Genomic DNA, 26,859 nt, shown 5'->3' on the forward strand with positions numbered 1-26,859 from the left:
TGAAATAGTAATAAAGACTAGGCAAATTTTAGTGATGAGGGTGGTCGAAGAATAATAAGATGTTCTGTTTAGTGTGGAGGTGATGATGATATAGATGAGCAGAGTATGTTGTAGAGGACATAATGCACAGACTGGGATGTAAGGAGATGAACTGAGGTTAAAAGCATAGCACTGATGGGAATAATGGGTTAGTGTGGGAAAGGAGTAAGAAAGCTATAAAAGGGAAAAAGTGATTAGGGTGTAGGGGATGTGGGGAATAAGGGTAAAAGAGGACAGTGTTGGGTGGGGGTTCAAACATAGCATGGTGATGGTTATGAGAATAAAAAGAAGAGCATGGGCAAAGGTATGAGTCGTTTTATGAAAGTGACAGCAGAAGAAGGAGCCTAAGGGAAGATGACAGATGAACTGACGTGGAGGGGAATATTCTTTCATTTTCTCGTGAAGTTTTACTTAATGCTTTGGGATTTAAGGTTAAGTAATGACCAGTTTATACAAACTTTAATGTTCACACATTATGCCAGATGTAAAGGTTATGGACTGATATGACTTCTTTCAGAAAAGCAATATCTTAGTCAAATAAAAATCACTGTGAAACTATGATTATCAAAACCAAACACAAGGTTGTATCAAAAACCTAAAATGAAGTTCAGAATAAGTGCCAAGCAGAATGACTACAAGTAATAGCACTGCATAAATACAGTGAATTATAGAATGATGTGGTATAAAGGGGACAACATGCTGTGATGTGCAATGCACCAAAACCACAGCCCCTTATCCACAATCATGCCCTACATACCTTTCTGTGATTTCCCCATCCACTATGCCCTAGCCCAGCCTACCATCAGCATGTTGACCCCTACACACTTTAACCTATAATAATTACAAAACTTGTTACTTTCATAATTGTTACAAAACCTGGTAAAGAAACATCAGTTGAGAAGTGAAGGCTTGAGCAAGCTGAGCAAATTAAACTGTACTTTGCAAATAGCAAAGATGTTAGAAAATAGTTTATTGTGCAAATTTCAACCTCCTATGAGTGTTGTTGCTAAAAGATGGGTTGGTAAACCTATGCCAACTGAGAGGCTGAAAATTCTGTTAAACTATATAATATCTAAAATCAAGAACTCTGAATAATCTTGTTGACTGATATGTGCATAGGCTGTGTTTTAATTTTCCTTATGTTACTCATGTTTCATTATATATGCTTCACACTGTTCATACTACTGGATGCAACTGATTGTACTGCAGCCTTAAATCTGCAGCAACACCCTAAATTGGGGTTCTGAGTTTAAATACAATAATATAATGATGAGAAAATATACGGTACTTGGGCAAGTGAACATGAATAAAATTTCACTGCTGTTACAAAATAACATTTCTGTAAATCTTCCCACTTACAATCCAAAGTAATCAATTTCATCATTTAACCTAAAAAAAAAGTTTTATATACTGCAGTCTACATAAATATATTGATCCTACATCAAATAAAGTCAACCTAATTAAGGAAAAACATAATGTAACCATTTGTTTCCTAAGTTACATGAAAGCACAATAAGGCAATCTCTAGGGCCAAGTGCACTCCAAAGGGCTTGAAGGAATTAGTAAAGTCCTCCGCCTCACAAGATAACATTATGATACCCTGTATTTCTCTAACTCTATATTTTGGGTTTACTGTTAGTGGACTGACTGCAAAAGAACAGTTTCAATCGCATCTAAAAAAAAAAGGCCATGATAGTTTTACACAAACACAGAACTAAAATCACTAAAATTAAGGGAGGTCTATTGAAGCTCTTTCACATGACCATATCGCTTTGAATTATAAAACATCACTTATGATCAGTATGGACATAGTTTGTTAGTTTTAAGAAAATCCTCATCATTATCATTCAGTAACATACACCATCACTATGAAAGAAATAGTAAAGAAAGACTTTTTTCATGGACATTTGCTTTATCTAAGTTGCATCCTTTCTCCAACTATGACTAGAGACATAAGGTTCAGGCTGCGAAACATTCAACTATTCACAGTAAGTATACCCATAAACATTGATATTGCAACAATCAAAGACATTCGACTATACAGACCTTTCTTACACAGCACAATGCTGTTTAAACATGTGAAAAACAGAAAAACCTATTTCTAACATTGACTGCATTTTTCATTGCATGATATCAATTGTTTACTATATCAGGAATGCCCACCCATCTTCCTTTCGGGTTCATATACTGACAGGACTTACAAAGATGTAATCTTCTCTTAACTCCTTCAAGATGTCAGCTTGGTTTGCCTGACTTCCTCATCTACTCACTCTTCTTGCTGGCTAATCTCTTTTGGTGCTCTTTCTCAACAACCCTCGCGAAGCTCCACAGGTAGAATGATGAGACAAAACGGAAAAGGCCAGACAAAAACACCTGAAATATGCTTCCTCTTAAGTACCAGCTAAATGCTTTAAGACAGCAGTAGCAAAACTTTAAAAGTTTCCATAGGAATTAAACAAAGTTTTAGAGTTTAAAAAACCATTTCACTACTGGCGGTAGGGCCCTGTGAGCATTAGATTAAATATACTGTTCAAAGGGATATCAAAGCTCCATTTTACCCTGTACATAGAGGGTGTATCCAACTGGATCTCAGCCTCTCTGATCACTACAGTATCTATGATACTCATTCACAGAGAACCAAAAATCATACAGCTACCCTCTCTTGACCCCCTTCTGAGTGCACATGGAACTTCTACTTATACAAGTGATATGATTTGAGTTACCTCCCCATCAGTAGTCTCGCCAGTGTCACTTTTCAGCCCCAAGCTTTTACATGTGTTTCTTAAGTCTTCTGGACACGTACAGAATTTTAGCAGCAGGTATGCATCAACAAGTAAATTAAACATTAAAAGCTGGGATGATCAGAAAATAAAGCTTAATATTTCCCCAATTTTTTGACTGAAGTTTATAACACTGATGGCTGCTTTGTGCGTAAAAGTCTGAAATAATGGAGCAACTTGTGAAAGTTATGTCACTGTTAAACAACCCCTTTTTAAGGGGTTCCTACAGCTCTCAGGTTGCACCCTATGCAGGAATAAAGAAATAATGGACTCCTTGGAGTGATAAGGTCCTTGATGAGACTCTACTCCTTTTCATCAACTGATAATGATATGGCTTTACTAATAATGATACTGCTTCTCAGTCACAGTATAACCACTTGCAGGTGGAGATTGTTAAAACCTTTCGGCAAAGTCTGACCCAAGTACATCAAACTTGCACACTAATTTCAATTGAGTTATACTGCAATGGACTTCACCATAAAATGTCCAAACAATCCCCTGCTTTGCTGATATGAAATACGAGGATAAAGTACTCATAATCTGAATAACTTTCCTGCAAAAGCTTACTGCCCTATAAAGTCCAGGACAGAGTACAACTATCTGCACCCTGTTCACACAAAATGGTTTATTAGAAGGTACATAAAAGGGTATAAGTTTGTCAAGCATTCCTGGTAAATTATATGGGAGGGTATTGACTGAGAGGGTAAAGGCATATACAGAGCATCAGATTGGGGAAGAGCAGTGTGGTTCCAGAAGTGGTAGAGGATGTGTAGATAAGATGTTTGCTTTGAAAAATGTATGTGAGAAATACTTAGAAAAACCAATGGATTTGTATGTAGCATTTATGGATCTGGAGTAGGCATATGATAGAGTTGATAGAAATGCTCTGTGGAAGGTATTAAGAATATATGGTGTGGGAGGTAAGTTGTTAGAAGCAGTGAAAAGTTTTTATCGAGGATGTAAGGCATGTGTATGTGTAAGAAGAGAGGAAAGTGATTGGTTCTCAGTGAATGTTGGTTTGAGACAGGGGTGCGTGATGTCTCCATGGTTGTTTAATTTGTTTATGGATGGGGTTGTTAGGGAGGTGAATGCAAGAGTTTTGGAAAGAGGGGCAAGTATGCAGTCTGTTGTGGATGAGAGAGCTTGGGAAGTGAGTCAGTTGTTTGCTGATGATACAGCGCTGGTGGCTGATTCGGGTGAGAAACTGCAGAAGTTGGTGACTGAGTTTGGTAAAGTGTGTGAAAGAAGAAAGCTGAGAGTAAATGTGAATAAGAGCAAGGTTATTAGGTACAGTAGGGTTGAGGGAAAAGTCAATTGGGAGGCAAGTATGAATGGAGAAAAGTTGGAGGAAGTGAAGTGTTTTAGATTTTTGGGAGTGGATTTGGCAGCGGATGGAACTATGGAAGCAGAAGTGAATCATAGGGTGGGGAGGGGGCAAAAGTTCTGCGAGTGTTGAAGAATGTGTGGAAATCGAGAACATTATCTTGGAAAGCAAAAATGGGTATGTTTGAAGGAATAGTGGTTCCAACAATGTTATATGGTTGCGAGGTGTGGGCTATAGATAGAGTTGTGTGGAGGAGGGTGGATGTGCTGGAAATGAGATGTTTGAGGACAATATGTGGTGTGAAGTAGTTTGATCGAGTAAGTAATGAAAGGGTAAGAGAGATGTGTGGTAATAAAAAGAGTGTGGTTGAGAGAGCAGAATAGGGTGTTTTGAAATGGTTTGGTCACATAGAATGAGTGAGGAAAGATTGACCAAGAGGATATATGTGTCTGAGGTGGAGGGAACGAGGAGAAGCGGGAGACCAAATTGGAGGTGGAAAGATGGAGTGAAACAGATTTTGAGTTATCGGGGCCTGATGATGCAGGAGGGTGAAAGGCATGCAAGGAATAGAGTGAATTGGAATGTTGTGGTATACCGGGGTCGACATGCTGTCAATGGATTGAACCAGGGCATGTGAAGCAACTGGAAAGTTTTGTGGGGCCTAGATGTGGAAAGAGAGCATTATAAATGACAGCTAGAGACTGAGCGTGAACAAATGTGGCCTTTGTTGTCTTTTTCTAGCACTACCTCATGCACATGCAGGGGGAGGGGGTTTTCATTTCATGTGTGGTGGGGTGGCGATGGGTATGAATAACGGCATACAGTATGAATTGTGTACATGTGTATATAGGTATATGTCTGTGTGTGTACATATATGAGTACGTTGAGATGCATAGATATGTATATGTGCTGTGTGTGGACGTGTATGTATACACGTGTATGTGGGTGAGTTGGGCCATTCTTTCGTCTGTTTCCTTGCGCTACCTTGCTAACGCGGGAGACAGCGACAAATTATAACAAATATAAATAAATATAAAAGGGTACTTTAAGGGAAGTCTTTTCATTTATAATAGGATTCAAAGGATACTACTAAACTCTGTTAGAATATGATTCCATCAATATTTCCAGTATGGTGGAAACATCTCTCATCAAACTACTCCTCTCCCAATTTCTGTGTATAGTCTACTTAGATCAACTGAGGTGAATGATATTGGCTTCTAATACAAATGGTATTGTACACTTCATAGTGAAGGCTCTACAGATTTACCCAACATACTGGAGCATATGCATGGTAACATGTAAATTGTGATGCAAGCATCACTGCTAATCTTACCATAGCATTTAATTCATGAGCTATGAAAACTGGCAACCATGTATCTCTTGCAATACAGTAAGTGAATGGTAAAGCTTTATATGGTGAAGTTTAAATACAGAAACAATAGCAGAGTCATTCCCAAAGAAGAACACAAAAGCTTTCAAGAAATAGTCAATTGCCAGAGTGAGAAATCTATACTGCTACATGCTCTGTCTAATAAAGAAATGGAACATGCCTACCTGTGCAAAGAAAGATACTTCACTGGTGATAGGTCCCATGCCTGCACACAATGTAGTCAACATGAAACCCTCTACACCAACAGTGCTGGCAAAGGATCCACTCAGAGCATCATCTACCAACTTTTGGGCCACATCCTCAGGCTGAAAAATACATAAAAATCGTCATCAATCAACAAAGATAATAATAATAATTTTTTTTATACACATTTGGATGGGTCTTTCTTTGTCTGTTTCCTGGTGCTACCTTGCTGATGCAGGAAACAGAGATCAAGTATAATAAAAAAAACATAAAAATATATATTTCCATTTCCCACTTTAGTGAGGAAGAGCTACAAACAGACACACACAACCTCACTTGAACAAATCCACTTTCCAGCTATCAATTAGAATGCACCAAAACTAGAGCTTACCACACACAGACAAGTCCCACAGGCTATTCTGTGGTGTACTCAAACTTCTTCATGCACCCCAGCTCGTTACATGAACAGCACATTGACCTCATATACTGTCCTGATCCCATTCACTTTATCACATACACGCCTCTAACCCATCTGAATGTTTAAGCTCAAATAACCCAAAACCTCTTTCACTCCATCCTACTATATCTTTCTTGATCTCTCCTTCCCCATTTCTCATTACACTTCTGAAACATAAATCCACTCACTCACTCTTTTCTGGTTCATCCACTCCATATGCCCATACCATTCCAGTACATTCTGTTCACCTCTCTCAATCATACTACATTCGTTATCACAACTCTCTCCTATAATGTCATTCTTTATAGAACCAACCCAATTCACACCACACACTGTTCTTTGGCATTTCATTTCTAACACATCCATCTTCAAATGTTCTTTTGCATTTAAGGCTCAAGATTCACATCCAGAAAACAACTTTAAACATACCCATCTTTGCCAAAATATACAGTGATCTCTCCTTTAACACACACATACACCTTAATGCATCCAGACCTTTTACCTCCTCTCCAACTCTATAACTCACTTCAGTTTGCAGAAAGACACATCTTCACTGAGAACCACTCACCCTCCTCCTTTCCCACTAGTACACGTGCCTCACTACCAATAAAAATCCCCACTGCACTTTCCATCTAATCAATATAGTTATAGCAGCTTCCACAAAACTTCTCCGTCAAATCTCTCATAAGGTTTCTCCAAATTCATATATGCATCATACATATCATTCTCTTTCTCCAAACGGGAAGATGGGCAAAAAGAAGCTGGGGGAGAGAGTACTGTCAAACTTTTGGGTAGAATACAAAAATGTTTTGGAAGGCAGTGAATAGTGTGAGGAGTAAAGGAAACCAAAAGGGAATATCAGTGAAAACAGCAGATGGGGAAGTAACAACAGACAAAGTTGTGCAGAGGAGATGGAGTAAGTTCTCTGAAGGGTAAATGATGGGGAGGGTTTTAGGATGAGGAGGTATGCAAAGTGAGTGTCATGGCAAGTAGCATGGTGAAAAAAGGTGCTGAAAGCCTTGTGTAAGATGAAACATGGAAAAGTGGTTGAAGTGGATGGGACTGCAGTTAAATTTCTCTAGAAAGGGGGTGACCACACCTCTTTCTGACTATGTCATTTCTCCCATGGGCACACTGTTTCATGCAATATGCCATCATCTCTCATTTCATTTTCACTACCTCCACTATCTTCCTTTCCACTGCATTCAAGGCCCTAAAACCTGCATCCATACAATACTGTTGGGACCATCATAACTTCAAGCATATCCATGTCTGCCCAACAGTCATCCCTTCCTCCAACACTCATCATTAAACATTAAACAGTTATGGTGACACAGACATCTTTGAAATACAGGTAGGTAGGCCTTGCCATTCACTAGAGTTCCATTCCTCAAAATTCTCACAAACAGCAAAATCATGAACAATAATACAATTATGTAACGGAAATTAGGTCATGGGCAGAGTAGCAGAATTATCTATTTTTTCATCCTGGTCCTAGGGGTGATTTTTTGGTGATTAAATGTATGCCTACAGTATTACTGTGCAATTTTAGTATACAGCAGCTATTGTATAGTTATGATAAAACATTTACAAAATGAAAAAGAAATTCAGATTATGCAACCAACATAAGTGATGAGCAACTAACTGCAGTCATTCCCTTAATCCTGAGTGGTATGGTGAATATGACAAAGGAAATTAATATTGGTAAATTTTTACTATAACACTAAAAAGGAAGGTACAACATGGCTGCCAAGAAATGGTAGGAAAGGTCTTGACGGGTTCTGCTGATTTCTGAATATGATTTGCCTACTGCCGGGGGTTAGTTAAGTTAGTTCTTCTTAGGTTCTGTTGATTTCTTGATGTCTTTTGCTCACTAGAGGTAGTTAAGGAAGGTTTTCAAAAGTAGTGTCTATTTCCAGAAGTTTCTCCCATATTTCTACATCAGCCAACACACAATTAATTACTTGTCAAATAAAATGACAGCAGGGATGGCTGTGGTCTAGCCATCTTAACCCTCAGACTTCATTTGTGCAATTCAAAATTTTCCTTAAAAACGGTTTGGATCCTATCATTCCAAATCAGAAACATCTAGAATGTGCATTTCCACATTATAAATAACTAAATAGAGATTTTTACAAACTGTACCCTAGTAGGTCAGTCTAATTCATAACGAAGCAATTAATCTATCAAACATCATACACATAAAAGAACATCTACATGGATAAAAAGTCATCTCCTTGAGGGAGTTCCCAAAGGAAATTATTTCAAAGATACAGACAGATAGACAGATAGATAAATAAAAAAGCTAACAATACTAATCCCATCCCCTGCATTTGTATGGTGACTTTCCCTTTCATCTAGGGTTATGCATTTCAGAATACCATGTAAAATACCATGCAAAATAGTTACCTTAAAGAGTCCTGCAGCTTCAGAGATAAGCTTTGTTTCAACAGGCTTCGTCTTGTTTTCTTCCTCGAATCCTGGAGTGTCAGTGTCTGGAGGGTAACATACAGTGACGGTGATATTGTATGGTTTTACCTGAAAAAATAAAAAACTCCTCTCTATCAAGTTCATATAAAAAATATACACCCTTTCCAGAAGTACAAATAATGATGTAAAGATTAATACCCGTGATGGTAAGTATTACTGAACTAACATAAATGTTCCTATTGTTTACACAGACTCGCCACTTTTACAAATCTGGTGGTGCATAAGTACAAAATATCTATATGCATAATCCATGTTAATAAAATGAGATCAATAATTATCAATATTCACAAGAATATCAATGAAAAAGAATAATGCTAACAAATCTTTGCATTACATAAGGTGACAAGAAGGAACAGAAGCAGGGGAGATGCAAATACTACCCTCCTGTATTAACTTCCTAAAAGTATAAAGAGAATAAGAAGCCAAGCAAGGATATCAACCAACAACAGAGCATTCAAAACTAACATTTGTTGCTTAACCCTAAAACAGCAGTACTGGCTTCATGTGTGTAATGAAAATAAAGAAAAATTTTAGGTACAACAGCTTAGGATTCAAAAGTAAGAATACAGCAAATGGGAGCAATGAAGAGGTGAAAGGAGAGAACATTATCTTGGAGAGCATAAATGGGTATATATGAAGGAATAGTAGTTCCAACAATACTATATGGTTTCGAGGCATGGGCTATGGATAGGGTTGTAGGGAGGAGGATGGATGTGTTGGAAATGAAGTGTTTGAGGACGATATATGATGTGAGGTGGTTTGATCGAGTAAGTACTGAGGCCAGGTGAGGATATTCCCTCAGAGGCCCAGTCCTCTGTTCTTAGCGCTACCTTGCTAACACGGGAAATGGCGAATAGTATGAAAGAAATATATATATATATATATATATATATATATATATATATATATATATAAAAGACCATGGAAAGGTCTGTAGGGCTTGGTTGTGGATAGGGAGCTGTGGTTTTGGTGCATTACAAATGAAGGCTATAAAATGGACATGACAGGCTTTGGCCCATCTTCCTCGGCTCCTGGCGCTACCTTGCTCATGCGGGAAACAGTGATCAAGTATGAAAAGTATACATATATTTTTTTCTTTCATTCATATATATTCATTTTTCCCATGTAAGCATGGTAGCAACAGAACAGATCAAGGAGCGTTTGAAATGAAAAGGAAAGATGAAAAGGAAAGATCCTTATTTGGCTTACCCCTCTTAGTCACCTCATCAAGCACTTGTTCCCAGCACATCAACCCTCTTCTTCCCTTTTCCATTCAGGGCTCATGACCCATATCTATAAAACATTTAGGATTACTAGTGTATCTTCAAACGTGCCAATCTCTTAGTCTTTACAGACCCTGACCTTTCCTTCCACATACTCTTCAATGCACCCAGGACCTTCACCTCTCTTCCACCCTGTGACTCACTTCAGCTCCCATGGTTCCATGCAACACACATCTGCTAGAATTCTGGATGGGATTCCATCTATTTTAGGGCATATGTTTGGTGTGTTAATCCTTACAGAATGAGGTATATCAGTTAATATAACCTCAATACATAAATAAAACTCAGAACTTCACATAGTGGTAGAATAAAAGAAAATCCCACAAAAAAGGTAATGAAATCTACTACATAAGCACTGTTATGTCCATACTTTAATAATATACAGTCTGAATACAAATTAACATTATTCTTATTCACTGATCTTAAGTACTGCAAACAATCAAATACATCAAACATAACGTTTGTAAGAAAACAAGTAATCAATCATTAAAAGTGATACATTAGGGACATTGTGAATTCAATTTTTGCACTGCCCACCATAAAGCTATCTGCAGTCATGCTACTGATTTTAAGCAAATCAAAAGATGATGAAATGCTTACACTGTCTGCAATTAGTGGGTTGGGCAAAGAGCTGTGAGGGGCTGTTTGTAGTGTTCTGAGGTCAGACCTGTTTATGCAGAGGTCAGTCAGTCAGGTCTCAGTCAGTTACTGTTCGCCCACTGGCTCCAATCTTTACTTGACCTAACATCACAATGTCAGATCCTCTTCATCTGGCATCATGAAGTTCCAACTGTAGGTTTTCAAAACTAACGACCAGGATTCATCTGTATCACAGCTTGCTACATCTTCTTGCTTGAACTCTAATGAATACTCTAAACTCAGAAAGCAGTCTTTCTCTGATGCCATGCAAGTATGTAACACTTTTAAATTCAGGCAACTCTTCTGCATTCATTTCATTAAAGTTCAAAGCCAAATACACAAAAACTCTCTGTGTACCTCACCAGCATAATCTAGCAATGTTGCTGTAGTCGTCATCAGCCTCCTAAAAAACAATACTCCATATAAATCCAAGACAAACCTCCATGTGAAGAGCCTCTGCCAACTTGGTGACAGCACCCTTTGCAGCAGAATAGGCAGTGAATCCATAGAGGCCAAGGAGGCCACCCTGGGATGAAGTGAAGACTATCACCCCCTCCTGCTGTTGCTTCATGCTACGGACCACATCTTGTGTGATAATGAAAGACCCAGTGAAATTCACATCCATCAGTTGCTGGAAAGATGATACAAACACATAAAGCTCAGCATATGGTTCAGACAACCACCTGACCTCCATATAGAGATACTTGTGTCACTCAAAACCAGGAACCACTTTTATATTAATCTTTCATTATCATCCACTTTTGCACTACCAAAAATGAAAGTGGGATAACTTGGTCATATGCTGCAATATCAAATGATTCTCTTACTTATTCACTAGTTTTCCTTTTCACACCCCCAACTACAGCATTTCACAGATAAATATTCTCGCAGCTGTTCATCATACTTCCAAACTCTTTATAAATATGCTTTCCCTAAGAATTTCATGAAACATTCTTCCCAGTTCAAAGCTGTCTTTAACCCTTCAACTGCTTCATACCTATACATATATGTAAAGTAATCCTTCCATCTTATTCTTACAAACTGAAATTTCCTGCCACAATTCCAAGGCTAAGATCTGGATTGGAATACAAGAAGAGGGCATATAAGAATCTGGGTACCAAACACATTTGCACTACATATGTTCAGCTGCCCTTCTGATATGAGAGAGGGAGGTATTACACAGTTTCTGCAAAAGCTAATGCTGTAGCAAAAATTTCCCTAATTCTGCTTATATGTTGATAATATCCTTACTGTACAAAGGCAAAGGGGATAAAGGTGAAAGTTCAAATTACGGAGGTATAAGTACGTTGAGTATTCCTGGAAATTATATGGGAGGGTATTGATTGAGAGGGTGAAGGCATGTACAGAGCATCAGATTGGGGAAGAGCAGTGTGGTTTCAGAAGTGGTAGAGGATGTGTGGATCAGGTATCTGCTTTGAAAAATGTATGTGAGAAATACTTAGAAAAACAAATGGATCTGTATGTAGCATTTATGGATCTGGAGAAGGCACATGATAAAGTGGATAGAGATGCTTTGTGAAAGGTATTAAGAGTATATGGTGTGGGAGGTAAGTTGCTTGAAGCTGTGAAAATATTTTATCAAGGATGTAAGGCATGTGTACGAGTAGGAAGAGAGGAAAGTGATCGGTTCCCAGTGAATGTCGGTTTGCGGTAGGGGTGCATGATGTCTCCTTGGTTGTTTAATTTGTTTATGGATGGGGTTGTTAGGGATGTTAACGCAAGAGTTTTGGAGAGAGGGGCAAGTATGCAGTCTGTTGCGGATGAGATGGCTTGGGAAGTGAGTTAGTTGTTGTTCGCTGATGATACAACACTGGTGGCTGATTTGAGTGAGAAACTGCAGAAGCTGGTGACTGAGTTTGGCAAAGTGTGTGAAAGAAGAAAGCTGAGAGTAAATGTGAATAAGAGCAAGGTCATTAGGTACAGTAGGGTTGAGGGACAAGTCAATTGGGAGGTAAGTTTGAATGAAGAAAAACTGGAGGAAGTGAAGTGTTTTAGATATCTGGGAGTGGATTTGGCAGCAGATGGAACCATGGAAGCAGAAGTGAGTCACAGGATGGGGGAGGGGGCAAAGAGTGTTGAAGAATATGTGGAAGGCAAGAACATTATCTCAGAAAGCAAAAATAGGTATGTTTGAAGGAATAGTGGTTCAAACAATGTTATATGATTGCAAGGCGTGGGCTATAGATAGGGTTGTGCGGAGGAGGGTGGATGTGTTGGAAATTAGATGTCTGAGGACAATATGTGGTGTGAGGTGGTTTGCTTAAGTAAAGAAAGGGTAAGAGAGATGTTTGGTAATAAAAAGAGTGTGGTTGAGAGAGCAGAAGAGGGTGTATTGAAATGGTTTGGTCACATGGAGAGAATGAGTGAGGAATGATTGACATTGACAAAGAGGATATATGTGTCAGAGGTGGAGCGAACGAGAAGTGGGAGACCAAATTGGAGGTGGAAGGATGGAGTGAAAAAGATTTTGAGTGATAGGGGCCTGAACATGCAGGAGGGTGAAAGGCGTGCAAGGAATAGAGTGAATTGGAACGATGTGGTATAGTGGGGTCAACGTGCTGCCAATGAATTGAACCAGGGCATGTGAAGTGTCGGGGGTAAACCATGGAAAGTTTTATGGGGCCTGGATGTGGAAAGGGAGCTGTGATTTCGGTGCATTATAGATGACAGCTAGAGACTGAGTGTGAATGAATGTGGTCTTTGTTGTCTTTTCCTAGCGTTACCTAGCATGCATGCAGGGGGAGGGGGGTATCATTTCATGTGTGGCGGGGTGGTGATGGGAATGAATAAAGGCAGCAAGTATGAATTATGTACATGTGTATATATGTATATGTCAGTGTATGTATATATATGTAGATGTTGAAATGTATAGGTATGTATATGTGCGTGTGTGGACGTGTATGTATATACATGTGTATGTGAATGGGTTAGGCCAATCTTTCATCAGTTTCCTTGTGCTACCTCACTAACACAGGAGACAGCGACAAAGTATAATAAATAATATAATGATAAATAAATCCTTATTGATATTACTCATAGAGCATACGTACGTTATGATGAGTATAACAGAAAAAAAGCAAAATAATATCATTCCATAAACACATACTGTAAAAAATTATGATACAACAAGCCTGGTGGCAACATCCTCAACTGTTATCTACAATAATGATGGTACAACAGCATATCCATGGACTTTCCTTGGCTAAATCAACTTTTACATTGATTATTTCTCATACTGTGAGAATTAGAATACTTTTACACAACATGGAAAACAATGGAGGTCATACAAGAGTGGACAGAAAACTCTGCTGAAAAAAAGATAAAAGGATAAGTTTCTTCTAAATCTATGTCTAGTTCCAAGAAAAATCCATCTTAACAACTTCCATCAAGCAAAACACCTTAATATTAGACTCAGGTTAAACAGAAAATAATGAATAGCCTATATCATATTGGAAACTTCTCATCATAAGTAAAACCTTACAATACCTAAAATCTCTTTTGAAATTCATTTAATCTAACATTCATTAAACTGATCAACTATAACCACACCCAGTTAAGAATCTTGACCACTCTCTTCATTCAACCAAATTCAAAATAAAATATACCTTCCCATATTCACCATATTCATCTCATTCTCTCTTCTATTCTTGGTAAGTTTCATTTCTATCATAAATCTTTGTAAGCTCATATGCCCACAAAAGGGTGATACACAGAGTCTCCTTTAAAACTTAGTTTCTGGTCATGTTTACACTTTCAAGGAAAGGGAAGGTCCAGAGGAGACCAACAAAGATGGTTATAAATCTATGAGAGCTGACTTACAAGGAAAGGTTAAAGACCATAAATCTGCCCACCATGAATGACAGGATACTGAAGGGAAATCTGATTACAGTCTCTTAGTTTCTAAAAGACTGATGACATAAACAGTGAACATTTTTTCAAAGGATGTAAGGATAAAACAGCAAGACATAACATGGAATTCTGCAAGAAATTTGTTGACAAAGATGTGATTCTTATAGTAGAAGAGTGGTGGAAGAATGAAATAAGATGTTGAAGATATGGTTAATACAGATGGTCTGATGACTGCAAAATTCCTGCCTCGTACAGTACAAATAGGTAACTATGAATATACAAACACAAGAACATTTGTCTGCTAATTTGGCTGGCCTATCACACTATGAAAAAAGCTGAATTAATCAAAAGTGGTCCAACACCTTGACAAGCTGTGGCGAGATATCTTCAAACTTCTGTGCCTTAGCAAAACCAGCACAGTTCACTAACATATAGATGGGTCCCAGGCTAGCTTCGGCATCCTTGACCACCATTGCAACCTTGTCTGCATCACTGGCTAGATCAGCTGTTGAACAAATAAACATTAGCCTGCATGAATTTATGCCCAAAATACTGATAAAAATGTTTTGGTTCACTTGTTTTTCAGAAAATAACCCCATAACCACTAAAGCTTCTAGTCCAGCATTCCATGCTTCCAAAACTCCCATATTCTGGCACATGTGAGGATAAGTGCACTTAGTGAAATGGCACCTGAGGTTGCACATGGAATATGAGTTACTGCAACCTATAAGATGAAAAGAGAGGAAGTTAAAACCTTGTGTAAGAAGTGTGACAAAATGGCATGGACTGAAAATGCATTTCTCAAGAAAGAGGTGGCAGTGTCCTTGACTGGATAGTTAAGTTATTTGACATTCATAATTTTCAGTGTACACAGACTACATGGAAGAAGTTTCATACTCATCAGATGCCACCTCTAGTATGGCCAAAGGTGAGGTACCTGAAAACTGGCAGAATACACATATGGTGCCTTTATATAAAGTCACAAGAGACGAAAGTAAATGATTGATGTATGGAGGTCTAAGTATGATGAGTATAACTGGTGAGGTGTACAGAAGAGTGATGACTGAGACGGTGGTGTCATTCAAAGAACAACTGACTGGGAATAAGCAATGTGGCTTCAGAAGAGGTAAAGGATGTGTGGGCCAGGAGTTTGCTTTGAAGAACTGGTATGAGAAATACTTGAAACAAAATAGTGAAATGAATGTGGCATCCATGGATCTGGATGCAAGCAAATGAAAGGCTTGAGAGAAAAGCATTGCAAAAGATGCTATAAATATATGAGGCAAATCTAAAGCTACTAAACACTGAGAGGAATCTTTACAAAGAGAGTAAAGCATGTGTATGGGTAGGATGGGAGAAAGCTAAGTAATTCCTAGAGAGGTGGATAAGCATCAGGGATGAGTGATGTCACCATGGTTTTTGAGATTATTTAGAAACAGGGTGGTTAAGGTGTTAATGTACGTGTCTAAGAACAAGGGCCAGATCTACAGTATTCTGGGAGATGCATGGTTATGGGAGGTAAATCAATTGCTGTTTGCAGGTGACGCAGCTCTAATGAAAGACATTAGAAAGAAACACATAAAGATGGTGACAGTCTGGGAGTGTGTGAAAGGAAAAAGTTTTGATGCAGCATCGAAAAAATACTCCTAATGAGCACCAATACTCTATCAATACAGAAAGCTGTTTGTTGACTCCTCCTTCAGCTTCTGGCTGGTATCAAACAAACCTAGTATGTACCTTCTGGCTGGTATCAAACAAACCTAGTATGTACCTTTTTTTTTTTTTTGGAGTATAACATAAGGAGGTTAGCAATCAAAGATATTATAGCATAAGTGGTGAATACTCAAGTCCAAATTAGAGGCTGTTGGTTGCCTACTCTGAGTCATCTGGCAGAAACACTCCTCTGAGTTAATCAATTAGTCATTCCCTGTGTGTGGAAAAGGCCCATACAGTTAGTCACATAAAAAGTTTCTAAAGTAACTAATTGTATGGCTAATTTGCCTGATGGCTGAAAATATAATCCTTAGGGCAAAATCTATGGAAAAAAGGATTAGCATTAATGCAAACCAGCTCATTAATCATTCTTACTACTTAAGAGCTTCATATTAGTGAAACACTCATGAGTATTGGCATGATTTGGTATGGTAGCTAGGTACATTTTTTCCACAATAAAGCCCAAATAATTTTACCACTCATTCCTTACATTTCTAACCACAAGCAAGTAGTAGTTGCATCACTATGTAATTGTTAAGCCCACAAAAGATTCCTTTATAACTGTTCTGGAGGAATTTGTACATATCCTTTTGTTTGACAGTGGGGACTCGCATAGAAATGTTAACTGGTGAAAATAACATTCTTACTGAAAGACAGCTTTGTTTTCCCAGTAATAGCTTCATGTGTTCATGGAGAGGTGAGGTGAGCAAGTACAATAATAAAAAAAAAAGTGTATATTATACAGTTAGACAGTAAATAAAATTTCCACACCTGAAAAGAACTGGGCCTTTCCTCCAGCTGCAACCCTGGAAATTGTTTTCTCCACCTCATCTCTGGCCCTTTCAAGTTTGTTAACATCTCTTGCTACCAAAGTAACACTTGCACCTCTACGAGCAACATCATGAGCAACACTCAGACCAATTCCACTAGAACCTCCAGTTATCTGAAATTACAAAATGTTCTTTAATTCCATAATCACTTTCTCAATAGCACTCAATTTCAAATGAAAGAAATAAATCACAGGGAAGCAAAAGATCCATATAATTAGATGTACAGGCACATAAGGAAATCCGCAGGTGTAGTCTAACCTACTGGGAACATATATCATCTCCATGTTCTTGTTATTTAGTATGTCTTTTCTAAGCGTAGAATGATACCCAAACAAACTCCAGGATAGTTTTACTGTACCATAAATATGAATGTTGGGAGACAACCCTCTGTTCTCTGTTGAAGAACCAACAGGGAAGCAGAGGGGTCACATCCACATGGTGTGATCCCTGGAAGATACAGGTCCCATCCTCTACAAATGCTTCATGCCACACACATTCTTAAACCTTTGGCTGTGGAATTAATTTCCAGCTGTATTCACAAGGATTGTGAATAATCCAATATATACATGGTGGCGATGGGGGTGAGTAGGGGCAGACACGTGTGAATTGTGTGCATGTGTGTATATGTGTATGTCTGTGTGTGTATATATGTGTGTACGTTGGGATGTGTGGGTGTGTATGTTTGGGTGCGTGGACGTGTGTGTGTGTGCATGTGTGTGGGGGTGGGTTGGGCCATTTCTTTTGTCTGTTTCCTTGCGCTACCTCACAGGTGCGGGAGACAGCGACAAAGCAAAATAATAATAAAAAAAAATGATAAATGTTCCTTTTTTAAGACTTTTATCAAGATAAAACATAAGTTTTCATATCAGGGAATATCATCAGAAACAACTTTTGGTAAAGAGAAAACATTTATGAAGAAAAATGATGCCTGCAAAATGGCATAAACTTGCTCAAGTGTAACAGATTTCTTGCTGCTTACACACTTATATTGATGAACAAATTGTGAAGTGCATGGACGAAAATTACTAGTGCTGGATTAAAGGGGATGTTAAGCAGCCCCTTGCTGCCAGCTAACAAGCACTTGTCAAAAAAATCATATAGTATTACTATATATCTTTACATAGCACAATACATAATACACACTTATGATAATGAATGAACTGCAGAGGGTGCCCCCCAAAAGAAATAATTAAAGCACTGGATTCAAATGGATGCTTTCTGTATAACCAAATCACAAACACTTATCAAAAACATCATACATAATCATTATATATCTTTACTTATATTCCTGGGAATAGGGGAGAAAGAATACTGAACATGAATTCCCTGTGTGTCGTACAAGGCAACTAAATGGGGTGGGAGTAGGGGGGCTGGAAATCCTACCATCCAGTTTTACTTTTCCAAAAGAAGGAACAGAAGTAGAGAGGATTTTTCCATCCAAGGCTCAGTCATGTTACTGACACTACCATGCTAACGTGGAATATCGCGAAAATGTATGAAAAAAAATCTTTATGCATATTACAAAACACAAGCTTAAAAAGAATATATTGACATTTCAACATATATATATTGTATTGAAATTATGGTGATAACAAAGAAAACAAGAATAAACTAAATTATTTGGTGGGTGGCAGTGACAGCATCAGTTGATGTATGGATCATCATTTTGGTTGGGAACTTTAACATGGCATGGGTAAAGGGCAGCACTTACTGGGTGCTAGTGGCATCCATAAAATATCCATGTCTTACGTAAATCATGGTTCAAACAGGGGTAAAGAAGAAACAGGTAAATATACCAATAAAAGGGGGACATGAGACAGTGAATTATTGTAGCATCTGAGAGGTTAAACTTGAGTACAGGAAGAAAGCAAGACTATCTGGGTCTCCAAGGCCATTTCTGATCAGGGAAGTATTGGCCAAGCTATGGGCTACTTAAACTGAGTTTTATACAGCGTTGACTTCTGTGACATCTCAAGGGAAGCTGCACTCACAAGTACCTTGACTTGAGCTAATCATCACCATCAATGTCCAGTATCTTCTGTGGATGCATCTTGGGCGTGATGGATCTTGAGATATAATGAGAAAGTGTTTTCACTGTTGGAGTGAAGGACAGTGTCTACAACAACAATGGTAAAGAGCTACACATGCATATCTGTGAAGTGCATGGGTGTATGGCTGGCAGGGTGGCATTTAGAACTGAGTACAAACTGTGGCTGATCTAGTTGTATACATTTCATAACTGTTGCATTTGATGAGGAAAGGAAGATTTGTGAGTACCCAAAGTCTGAAATCTGAAGGCAGGGCCTAGTTGACTATAGAAGACACTATATGTGGATTATATGGGCCTATTTATCCCCTTTCCTGGGGTGCAATCACTAATTACACCCCAGGAGAGTTTTCTATCAGGTTTAAGATTTTAACTGAACTTGAACACACTTTTAACTGAAATTCAACACACTTTTAAGCAATTATTACATAATTGGTGGAATGTATACGATGATCCTTCTTAAACCAAGACCATTGTTTTTGTGATTGATAGGATGCATTGCTATGTGAACAGATAGGCAAAGGACATATTCCATAAGCAAATAACCAAACTATCAAAATAACTAACTTCAATCACTATATCTTATCATAATACTTAATTACAGAAACTCACCAACACATGTTTTCCTTGCAGATCTCGTTTTTTTCTTGAGAAGATTCTGATGATGGCAACTCCAATTCCTATGGCTAGTACACTCCATAACCAACTTACACAGCAGTGAAAGTCCATCTTCACATATATCACACCTGTAATTATGAGGCAGAATTCCCTCACATGCTATGATCAAATAAAAATATAAATTAATGTCCATATGAACAATTAGTTATCTTCCAAGACCCATAAAATTCAGTGACATATTATGGGTTAAGGAAATCTGACAAGTAATCAACAAAACTTAAATATAAAGAAATTAAGATAAATCTACATAACTACCATGTCAGATGGATGTAATCTAGATAACACATTAAATGAGGAAAAACTGATGCTCTCGCACTTGAGTAGAGGTTTAGACAAAAGAGCTAGCTGGCACAAGTTAATGAAGTTAGGGAACAAGGTAAATGGATCGATATCAAAGACGGTAAATCTTTCCTAAACTCAGTTAACTCTGAGGATGGGAAGATACTAAAATCATGGGTTTATTAATCTTGTCTCAGAGAAAACCAATGGTGGGACAACATAATCAATACAAGTGGGGAAACAACTACTTCTCATATAAATATGTATCATAACATATATAATATGAAAATAATGTTATTCTGAAAGTTTATATTCATTGTGTATTTTGCCATGAAAAATCTGTTTTATTGAGTCTCTCTTTTTTAAATTTTCAATCCATTTCTACTTTTGAGAGTGATCTCTGCAAGAATAAATATTCATTTTCACATCACAGGTGAAATTTTTCGAGGGAAATTGGGAAATTTGACATATTTTCAACTAAACTTAAAGCTTGTATGGCAAAACATGTAAGAAAACAACCATTAGGGTGCTTTTAAAGGATGTGCAACCCCATCTCTCAATCTCATTAGTATGGGATGAGGAAGAAGTCTTGAATGGTACTTATAAAACAACACCAACTGAACTAGTCTCCACTAACTAGTGTGGTAAAAAGATGAAAAAGATAAAAAGCAAATGGATGACTTCTTATAAGGGAGAAACCATCCACATGGGAGGAATCTCGGATTCAAGATCATTATGTATTATGAATCTCTTAGGACTTCTTAAGACTGGGGAACACGACTGGGGTATTCTTTTCCTCAATAATCATAACGATGACAATACAGAAAGCTATAATGATCAGGGAAATTGAGGAAGGTTAAGGATTATTAATGAAGTTAAACACCTGTTCATCTTAGGATTTCCAATGAAAACCACCTCACCAACAGTAGCTTTCACAGATGACATTTCAACGGCATTTTTCCACATCAGGATAAGACTTGACTTATGATCTCATATCAATATTCAATTTTTTTTCCATGTCCATTCTCGGAGCCAAAAATCTGATGTGACACACTGTCAACTGCAGTGCACCTTCTTTATGACGCGGAACACAACAGACAAAACTGCAGGAATAATTCAGATTCAATATTGCTCACAAAGACATCTTGTATAACTCTGATGCAAAGTTATACAAGATTTCCATGGATTCTATTGATTTCTGAAAGTGAATTACCCTTGATGAAGTAATGACACGTTTTCTGTCATCTTCATGGCCCTCCCCACAACCAGTAACATTTCCCATTAAAATACAAATAGCCCTAAGTTCACTATTCCAGTATTAATTCATTCTCCACAATAACTTTCATTAAACGATAAGAATATTACAAGGATATCAACAAAGGGAGATTTGACCTGACGGTTCCTGGGGTGTGACATTACCCACTGGAACTTAGGCCGTTCTTGTCCTCACCTTCATAATAAACAACACACCAAAGATAACTTAGTGTAAATTGTGGTTATATCAAGTGCCTATCAACCATAAATTAATCATTAAATAAAATCCTGACCCATATCAAAACAAACATGTAAAGTCAAAAGCATTCATTCTTATGCTCGCATGTAGTGTAAATGATCCATGTTGTTCATATAAAGCAAGTAAAACATTTAAAGAGTATATATGAGCTATGAAATATTATCATAACGTCATGCAATAGGTTAATATTAATAAATAAATTAACTTTTCAATTCAACGTACGATATCACATGTAGCAAAGTCAACGTCCGATTCGTTGCCCTCGACTACGACTTTACTTTAGGAATAAATATAAACAAGTTTTATCTACATTCACATCAGATTTATATATTAATGTATTGCAAGCATTGCCATATGTTATGGTTGTAGTGCCTTATGTCACGGAAACAGCATATGTTGAATGGTTGCATTCACCTCCCTAACAACCCCATCCATAAACAAATTAAACAACCATGGAGACATCACACACCCCTGCCGCAAACCTACATTCACTGAGAACCAATCACTTTCCTCTCTTCCTACACGTACACATGCCTTACATCCTCGATAAAAACTTTTCACTGCTTCTAACAACTTTCCTCCCACCCCATATATTCTTAATACCTTCCACAGAGCATCTCTATCAACTCTATCATACGCCTTCTCCAGATCCATAAATGCTACATACAAATCCATTTGCCTTTCTAAGTATTTCTCACATACATTCTTCAAAGCAAACACCTGATCCACACATCCTCTACCACTTCTGAAACCACACTGCTCTTCCCCAATCTGATGCTCTGTACATGCCTTCACCCTCTCAATCAATACCCTCCCATATAATTTACCAGGAATACTCAACAAACTTATACCTCTGTAACTTGAGCACTCACTCTTATCCCCTTTGCCTTTGTACAATGGCACTATGCACGCATTCCGCCAATCCTCAGGCATCTCACCATTCTCCTTCAACAGGAGGAAGTACATAGCAACTATATTCTCCCTCAACAGGAGGAAGTACATAGCAACTATATTCTCCCTCAACAGGAGGAAGTACATAGCAACTATATTCTCCCTCAACAGGAGGAAGTACATAGCAACTATATTCTCCCTCAACAGGAGGAAGTACATAGCAACTATATTCTCCTTCAACAGGAGGAAGTACATAGCAACTATATTCTCCTTCAACAGGAGGAAGTACATAGCAACTATATTCTCCCTGAACAGGAGGAAGTACATAGCAACTATATTCTCCCTCAACAGGAGGAAGTACATAGCAACTATATTCTCCCTCAACAGGAGGAAGTACATATATTCTCCCTGAACAGGAGGAAGTACATATATTCTCCCTGAACAGGAGGAAGTACATATATTCTCCCTGAACAGGAGGAAGTACATATATTCTCCCTGAACAGGAGGACGTGCATAACAATTATATTTTTGACCAGGTTGAAGAATAATGGAACTTGTGCTTTAATGTTTCGACATTGGATCTGCACGACACAAGATGCAGCTGATGTTTTCTTCCTAATTGTTGTTGCACACAGTAACCTTGGAAGCCGGTATTGTTCCTGGTTATGTGTGCATGCTTGCATCATGCATGTGTTTGCTGATGATGTGCACGGGGAGGTGGCTGGCTGCTTAAGTGTCACCCCAGATACGGAAGACCAAATGCCTTACAACGAACCCAGACCGACCCACCACGCTCATGACGTATTGCTTTACGTTAATCTGAGCACACGCACACCTTATCATCAGCTCACAAGTTTATACAAAGTACGTGTCTGCCTCATATTGTCGGGGACATATTGTTGGAGACATTGCCGGGGACATATTGTCGGGGACATATTGTTGGAGACATTGCCGGGGACATATTGTCGGGGACATATTGTTGGAGACATTGCCGGGGACATATTGTCGGGGACATATTGTTGGAGACATTGCCGGGGACATATTGTCGGGGACATATTGGAGCCAGAGGTGAGTGTGTGTGTGGGGGCAGCAGACGTCTGCTACGTGAGGGAGGGCAGTAGAGTCAAGGAAGTAGTGCTTGAGAATGACTGAGGTCAAGCGGGAGTTGCCTGCCTTGAGGGAAGGACATAATGTCAATCATTAAGTTCCTGAATTTCATGACTTATTTAACACCAAAACTTCTAAGTTTCTCCGTGTAACTTTGGGTGAACGTTAGTCACCAATGAAGAACAGATGAAGAAACATATACCGTGACATTAATGGTCTGCAACAGCACCAGCTGCGGGTACACACCCTCCTAAGACATCCACCAACACCACCAGCCGTGACGTCATCGCCACCGCGGAAGGATATCATACAAGGACGTCCCTAGGGGATGTTACGACGTCCCCAGGGGATGTTACGACGTCCCCTGGGATGTTACGACGTCCCCAGGGGATGTTACGACGTCCCCTGGGATGTTACGACGTCCCCTGGGATGTTACGACGTCCCCAGGGGATGTTACGACGTCCCCTGGGATGTTACGACGTCCCCAGGGGATGTTACGACGTCCCCTGAGGATGTTACGACGTCCCCTGGGAATGTTACGACGTCCCCTGAGGAAGTTACGACGTCCTCTGGGAATGTTACGATGTCCCCAAGGGATGTTACTCGCCGTAAGCAACGGATTATCCCATGTAGCTCAGTCTGACGCCCACCAACTTGCTCTCAAAGTTTCCCGCGTCGTCAATAATTACTTTGATGACACTGACGGCCAATTGGGAGGGTGATGTGTGGAGGTAATGGCTTAGAATGTGTGAATTTATCCAGAGAGGATCCGTGTACGGCCATGTTGGAGTCTTCGCGATGGGAGGAGCTTGAAGATGATTCACCATGACGTCATTGATTCGATGCCAGATTTTCATGATAAAAAAATTTACAAAACCTTTGTTTCCTGATGTTCAAATTCTATCACTTCCTTGTAAGTAGATCTATATACGCCACAAATATGGTTGTGGATGAAGTTTAGGACAATAAAAAAAAACGTTCAGTAAATGATCTGAAAAGAGACGGATGGCATCTGCACTGCATTAGTCGGCTGACGTCATCACAACTCCATTTTCTTCATTCACAAAATTAAATCAGTAGCGTAGTAGCAGCGGAGGGTTAAGGTTGTTACAGTTTCCCTCAGTAAGGTTGTGACAGTTTCCCTCGTGAGGGATGTTGTTAATTACTCGTTAATTAGAAACAGATTTTTCTGTTCCTCAGAAGACATTTGTGGTTATTTTGGTGTGAATGTGAAAGTTGTCGAGTGGATACAGCAGACGCCATTAACTGACCGGATTTTAGATCTACTTCCTCAACTACGGTCAGATCATTATGGACTCGGATGCTGAGTGGGTCGATGTCGACTTAGGTGAGTAAAAAAGCTCCTGCCTGCTCGACGCTGGTCACGTTTAAGGAGGGTCACGTAAGTTGACCCACACTTCCGGCTCGACGCTGGTCAGGTCAACACCTTTGTTGCGGGGATGGGGGGGGGGATGTAAGTTGACCCATCACCGTTTGTCTGGGGTATATGAAGGGAGACTGGGGCCATTTACAATGTGTTAAACCTTTATGAAGGGAGACTGGGGCCATTTAGAATGTGTTAAACCTGTATGAAGGGAGACTGGGGCCATTTACAATGTGTTAAACCTTTATGAAGGGAGACTGGGGCCATTTACAATGTGTTAAACCTTTATGAAGGGAGACTGGGGCCATTTACAATGTGTTAAACCTTTATGAAGGGAGACTGGGGCCATTTACAATGTGTTAAACCTTTATGAAGGGAGACTGGGGCCATTTACAATGTGTTAAACCTTTATGAAGGGAGACTGGGGCCATTTACAATGTGTTAAACCTTTATGAAGGGAGACTGGGGCCATTTACAATGTGTTAAACCTTTATGAAACATTGGACAACAAGGACAGAGCCACGAGCCATTTGAGAACAAAGACAAGATTCGTTGATGCAGCCTTTGTCTACCTTGATGGTGTGTGGTAGGTGGAGGCAGTCTGCCCTTCTGTGCCGCTGTATCCTGTCTGTGTATCGCTGTATCCTGTCTGTATTCTCCCTGTACCTGGAAGTTACAGCGACGCCTTACAGCTGTATCGGGAAACAGCGGCTTTCCCTTTCACACGTAAGAGCATTGCTAGACACAGCTACGACAGGCGGGTGGCCGCCGGATACGCTCCTCCCAGCTGTGGGCTTCCCATGATGGCTGACGACGACGACGGTCGCTCTCCTGTGATGATGACACTGTCGTCCGTGGGGGGGTAGTCCACGGTGAGGAGGAGCAAACTGGACAGTGTGTGTGAGTCACTTGTTTCTCCGAAATGTAGCAGGGCATGGCAGCCCACACCACTCTCGACCAATGCCAGCTCGTAGCTGCTAGGCTTGGAGAATTGGTAATTACAAGACGCTGTACCCACTGAATGCTGCCACCTGGGACGGACTGTAATTATTATGTTCGTATAGGAAGACCAGCTGCGTGTGACACCTTACCTTACGATGGTGTGGGAGGTCTTCCCTCCCGTGTACACCCACAGCTGGGTCTGGCACCAGGGCTACCATGTTGCTCATCTGCTCAATCAGGTACAGCCCCACCCCACCCTGGCCAGACATCGTGGTCCCAACATATCATACCGTGTTCCCTTAGTGTGGTCGAAACAAATTACGACAAACATTTTGCGCGTGCGTACGTAGAGGCTTCTCTGATGAACACTGAGAATTTCAGGTTCAGTTGAACACTGAAGAACTCTTGAAATCTTGTTATGCGATAGATATAACCTTTTGGTACAACACTTTTAAGTCTATCGTACGAAGGCTCTGCCTTTTACTGTTCTCTTAAGTGGTCTTATTATTCATTTCTGTTCGTAATTAACAAAAAAGATGAATAATCTCTTGTTCTACAAAACACATATTTGGAACATTTAATATACTGACAATAACTGAATAACTTTGGTGTCAACAGGGTAATTTGGATACGAGTCCGTAAGTCGTGAGTACGATAACCTACGTTCTGTGTTGCGTACGGTAATGTGAATCTCGAGCACGGTAATTTGTCTTAATTGCCACAACGTAATTAGTGGTTACGATAACGACCTCTTACCGTGAGGCGTGCCACTTCTTCGAAGCCGTGAATGACTCAATGAACTACGAGGAAGCGACCCTTGAGCGTGAACCAGTGAACCTTGAGCTTAGAACTCCTTGTGAACCCTCCCCCCCCATCCAACATGGTCGCGTCAAGGAATAATGGCGTCTCGAGGCTCAGGATTCTCCCCTCCCCTCCCCCCATCCTGTCCTTAGTGACGTAAGGGAGGTGGACGGCGTCGCAGGAGGTGACGTAGGGCTTGTGTCACGACGGCTCACGTC

General features: G+C 39.4%; 2 protein-coding genes across 11 annotated transcripts in view; one reads left to right on the forward strand and one right to left on the reverse strand.

Moving 5' to 3' along the window:
- The window catches only part of LOC139761191 (uncharacterized), a 52,589-nt gene that overhangs the window by 11,814 nt on the left and 13,916 nt on the right, over positions 1–26,859 (forward strand). For 5 of the 6 annotated variants that reach the window (XR_011715471.1, XR_011715473.1, XR_011715472.1 and 2 more), the window contains exon 1: positions 24,581–24,862. The exons of the other annotated variant lie outside the window; for it this stretch is intronic. Coding sequence is in view for 2 of the 5 variants with exons in the window: in XM_071685213.1 (XP_071541314.1) it covers positions 24,826–24,862 (37 nt within the window). In the remaining 3 variants the exon portion in view is untranslated. Of the gene's footprint in view, positions 1–24,580; positions 24,863–26,859 lie in introns of those variants that run through there. 6 annotated transcript variants of the gene reach the window in all.
- Kdsr (3-ketodihydrosphingosine reductase) lies at positions 487–26,008 on the reverse strand. 5 transcript variants are annotated; one of them, XM_071685221.1, is made up of 8 exons: positions 25,990–26,008; positions 19,658–19,791; positions 16,940–17,111; positions 14,818–14,960; positions 11,025–11,216; positions 8,583–8,711; positions 5,698–5,838; positions 487–2,412 (listed from the first exon to the last, which is right to left on the reverse strand). In XM_071685221.1, the coding sequence occupies exons 2-8, from the start codon at positions 19,772–19,774 to the stop codon at positions 2,302–2,304; spliced, it is 1,005 nt and encodes a 334-aa protein (XP_071541322.1). In that variant the 5' UTR covers positions 19,775–19,791; positions 25,990–26,008; the 3' UTR covers positions 487–2,301. The 5 variants fall into 5 exon arrangements, with proteins under 5 accessions (XP_071541322.1, XP_071541318.1, XP_071541317.1 ...); XM_071685217.1 differs by lacking the exon at positions 25,990–26,008 and adding an exon at positions 25,471–25,908; XM_071685216.1 differs by lacking the exon at positions 25,990–26,008 and adding an exon at positions 21,738–21,811.

The sequence above is a fragment of the Panulirus ornatus genome, chromosome 39 (genome assembly GCF_036320965.1).
Source record: "Panulirus ornatus isolate Po-2019 chromosome 39, ASM3632096v1, whole genome shotgun sequence".
Taxonomy (NCBI): Eukaryota; Metazoa; Arthropoda; class Malacostraca; order Decapoda; family Palinuridae; genus Panulirus; species Panulirus ornatus.

Excerpts from the sequence above, each read along its gene's own strand:
- Kdsr (XM_071685221.1), bottom strand. The coding sequence starts at position 19,774 with ATGGACTTTCACTGCTGTGTAAGTTGGTTATGGAGTGTACTAGCCATA. Across the intron at positions 17,112-19,657 it reads TGCAAGGAAAACATGTGTTG|ATAACTGGAGGTTCTAGTGG; the intron begins GTGAGTTTCTGT and ends TTGTAATTTCAG. Across the intron at positions 14,961-16,939 it reads AAAGGCCCAGTTCTTTTCAG|CTGATCTAGCCAGTGATGCA; the intron begins GTGTGGAAATTT and ends TTTGTTCAACAG.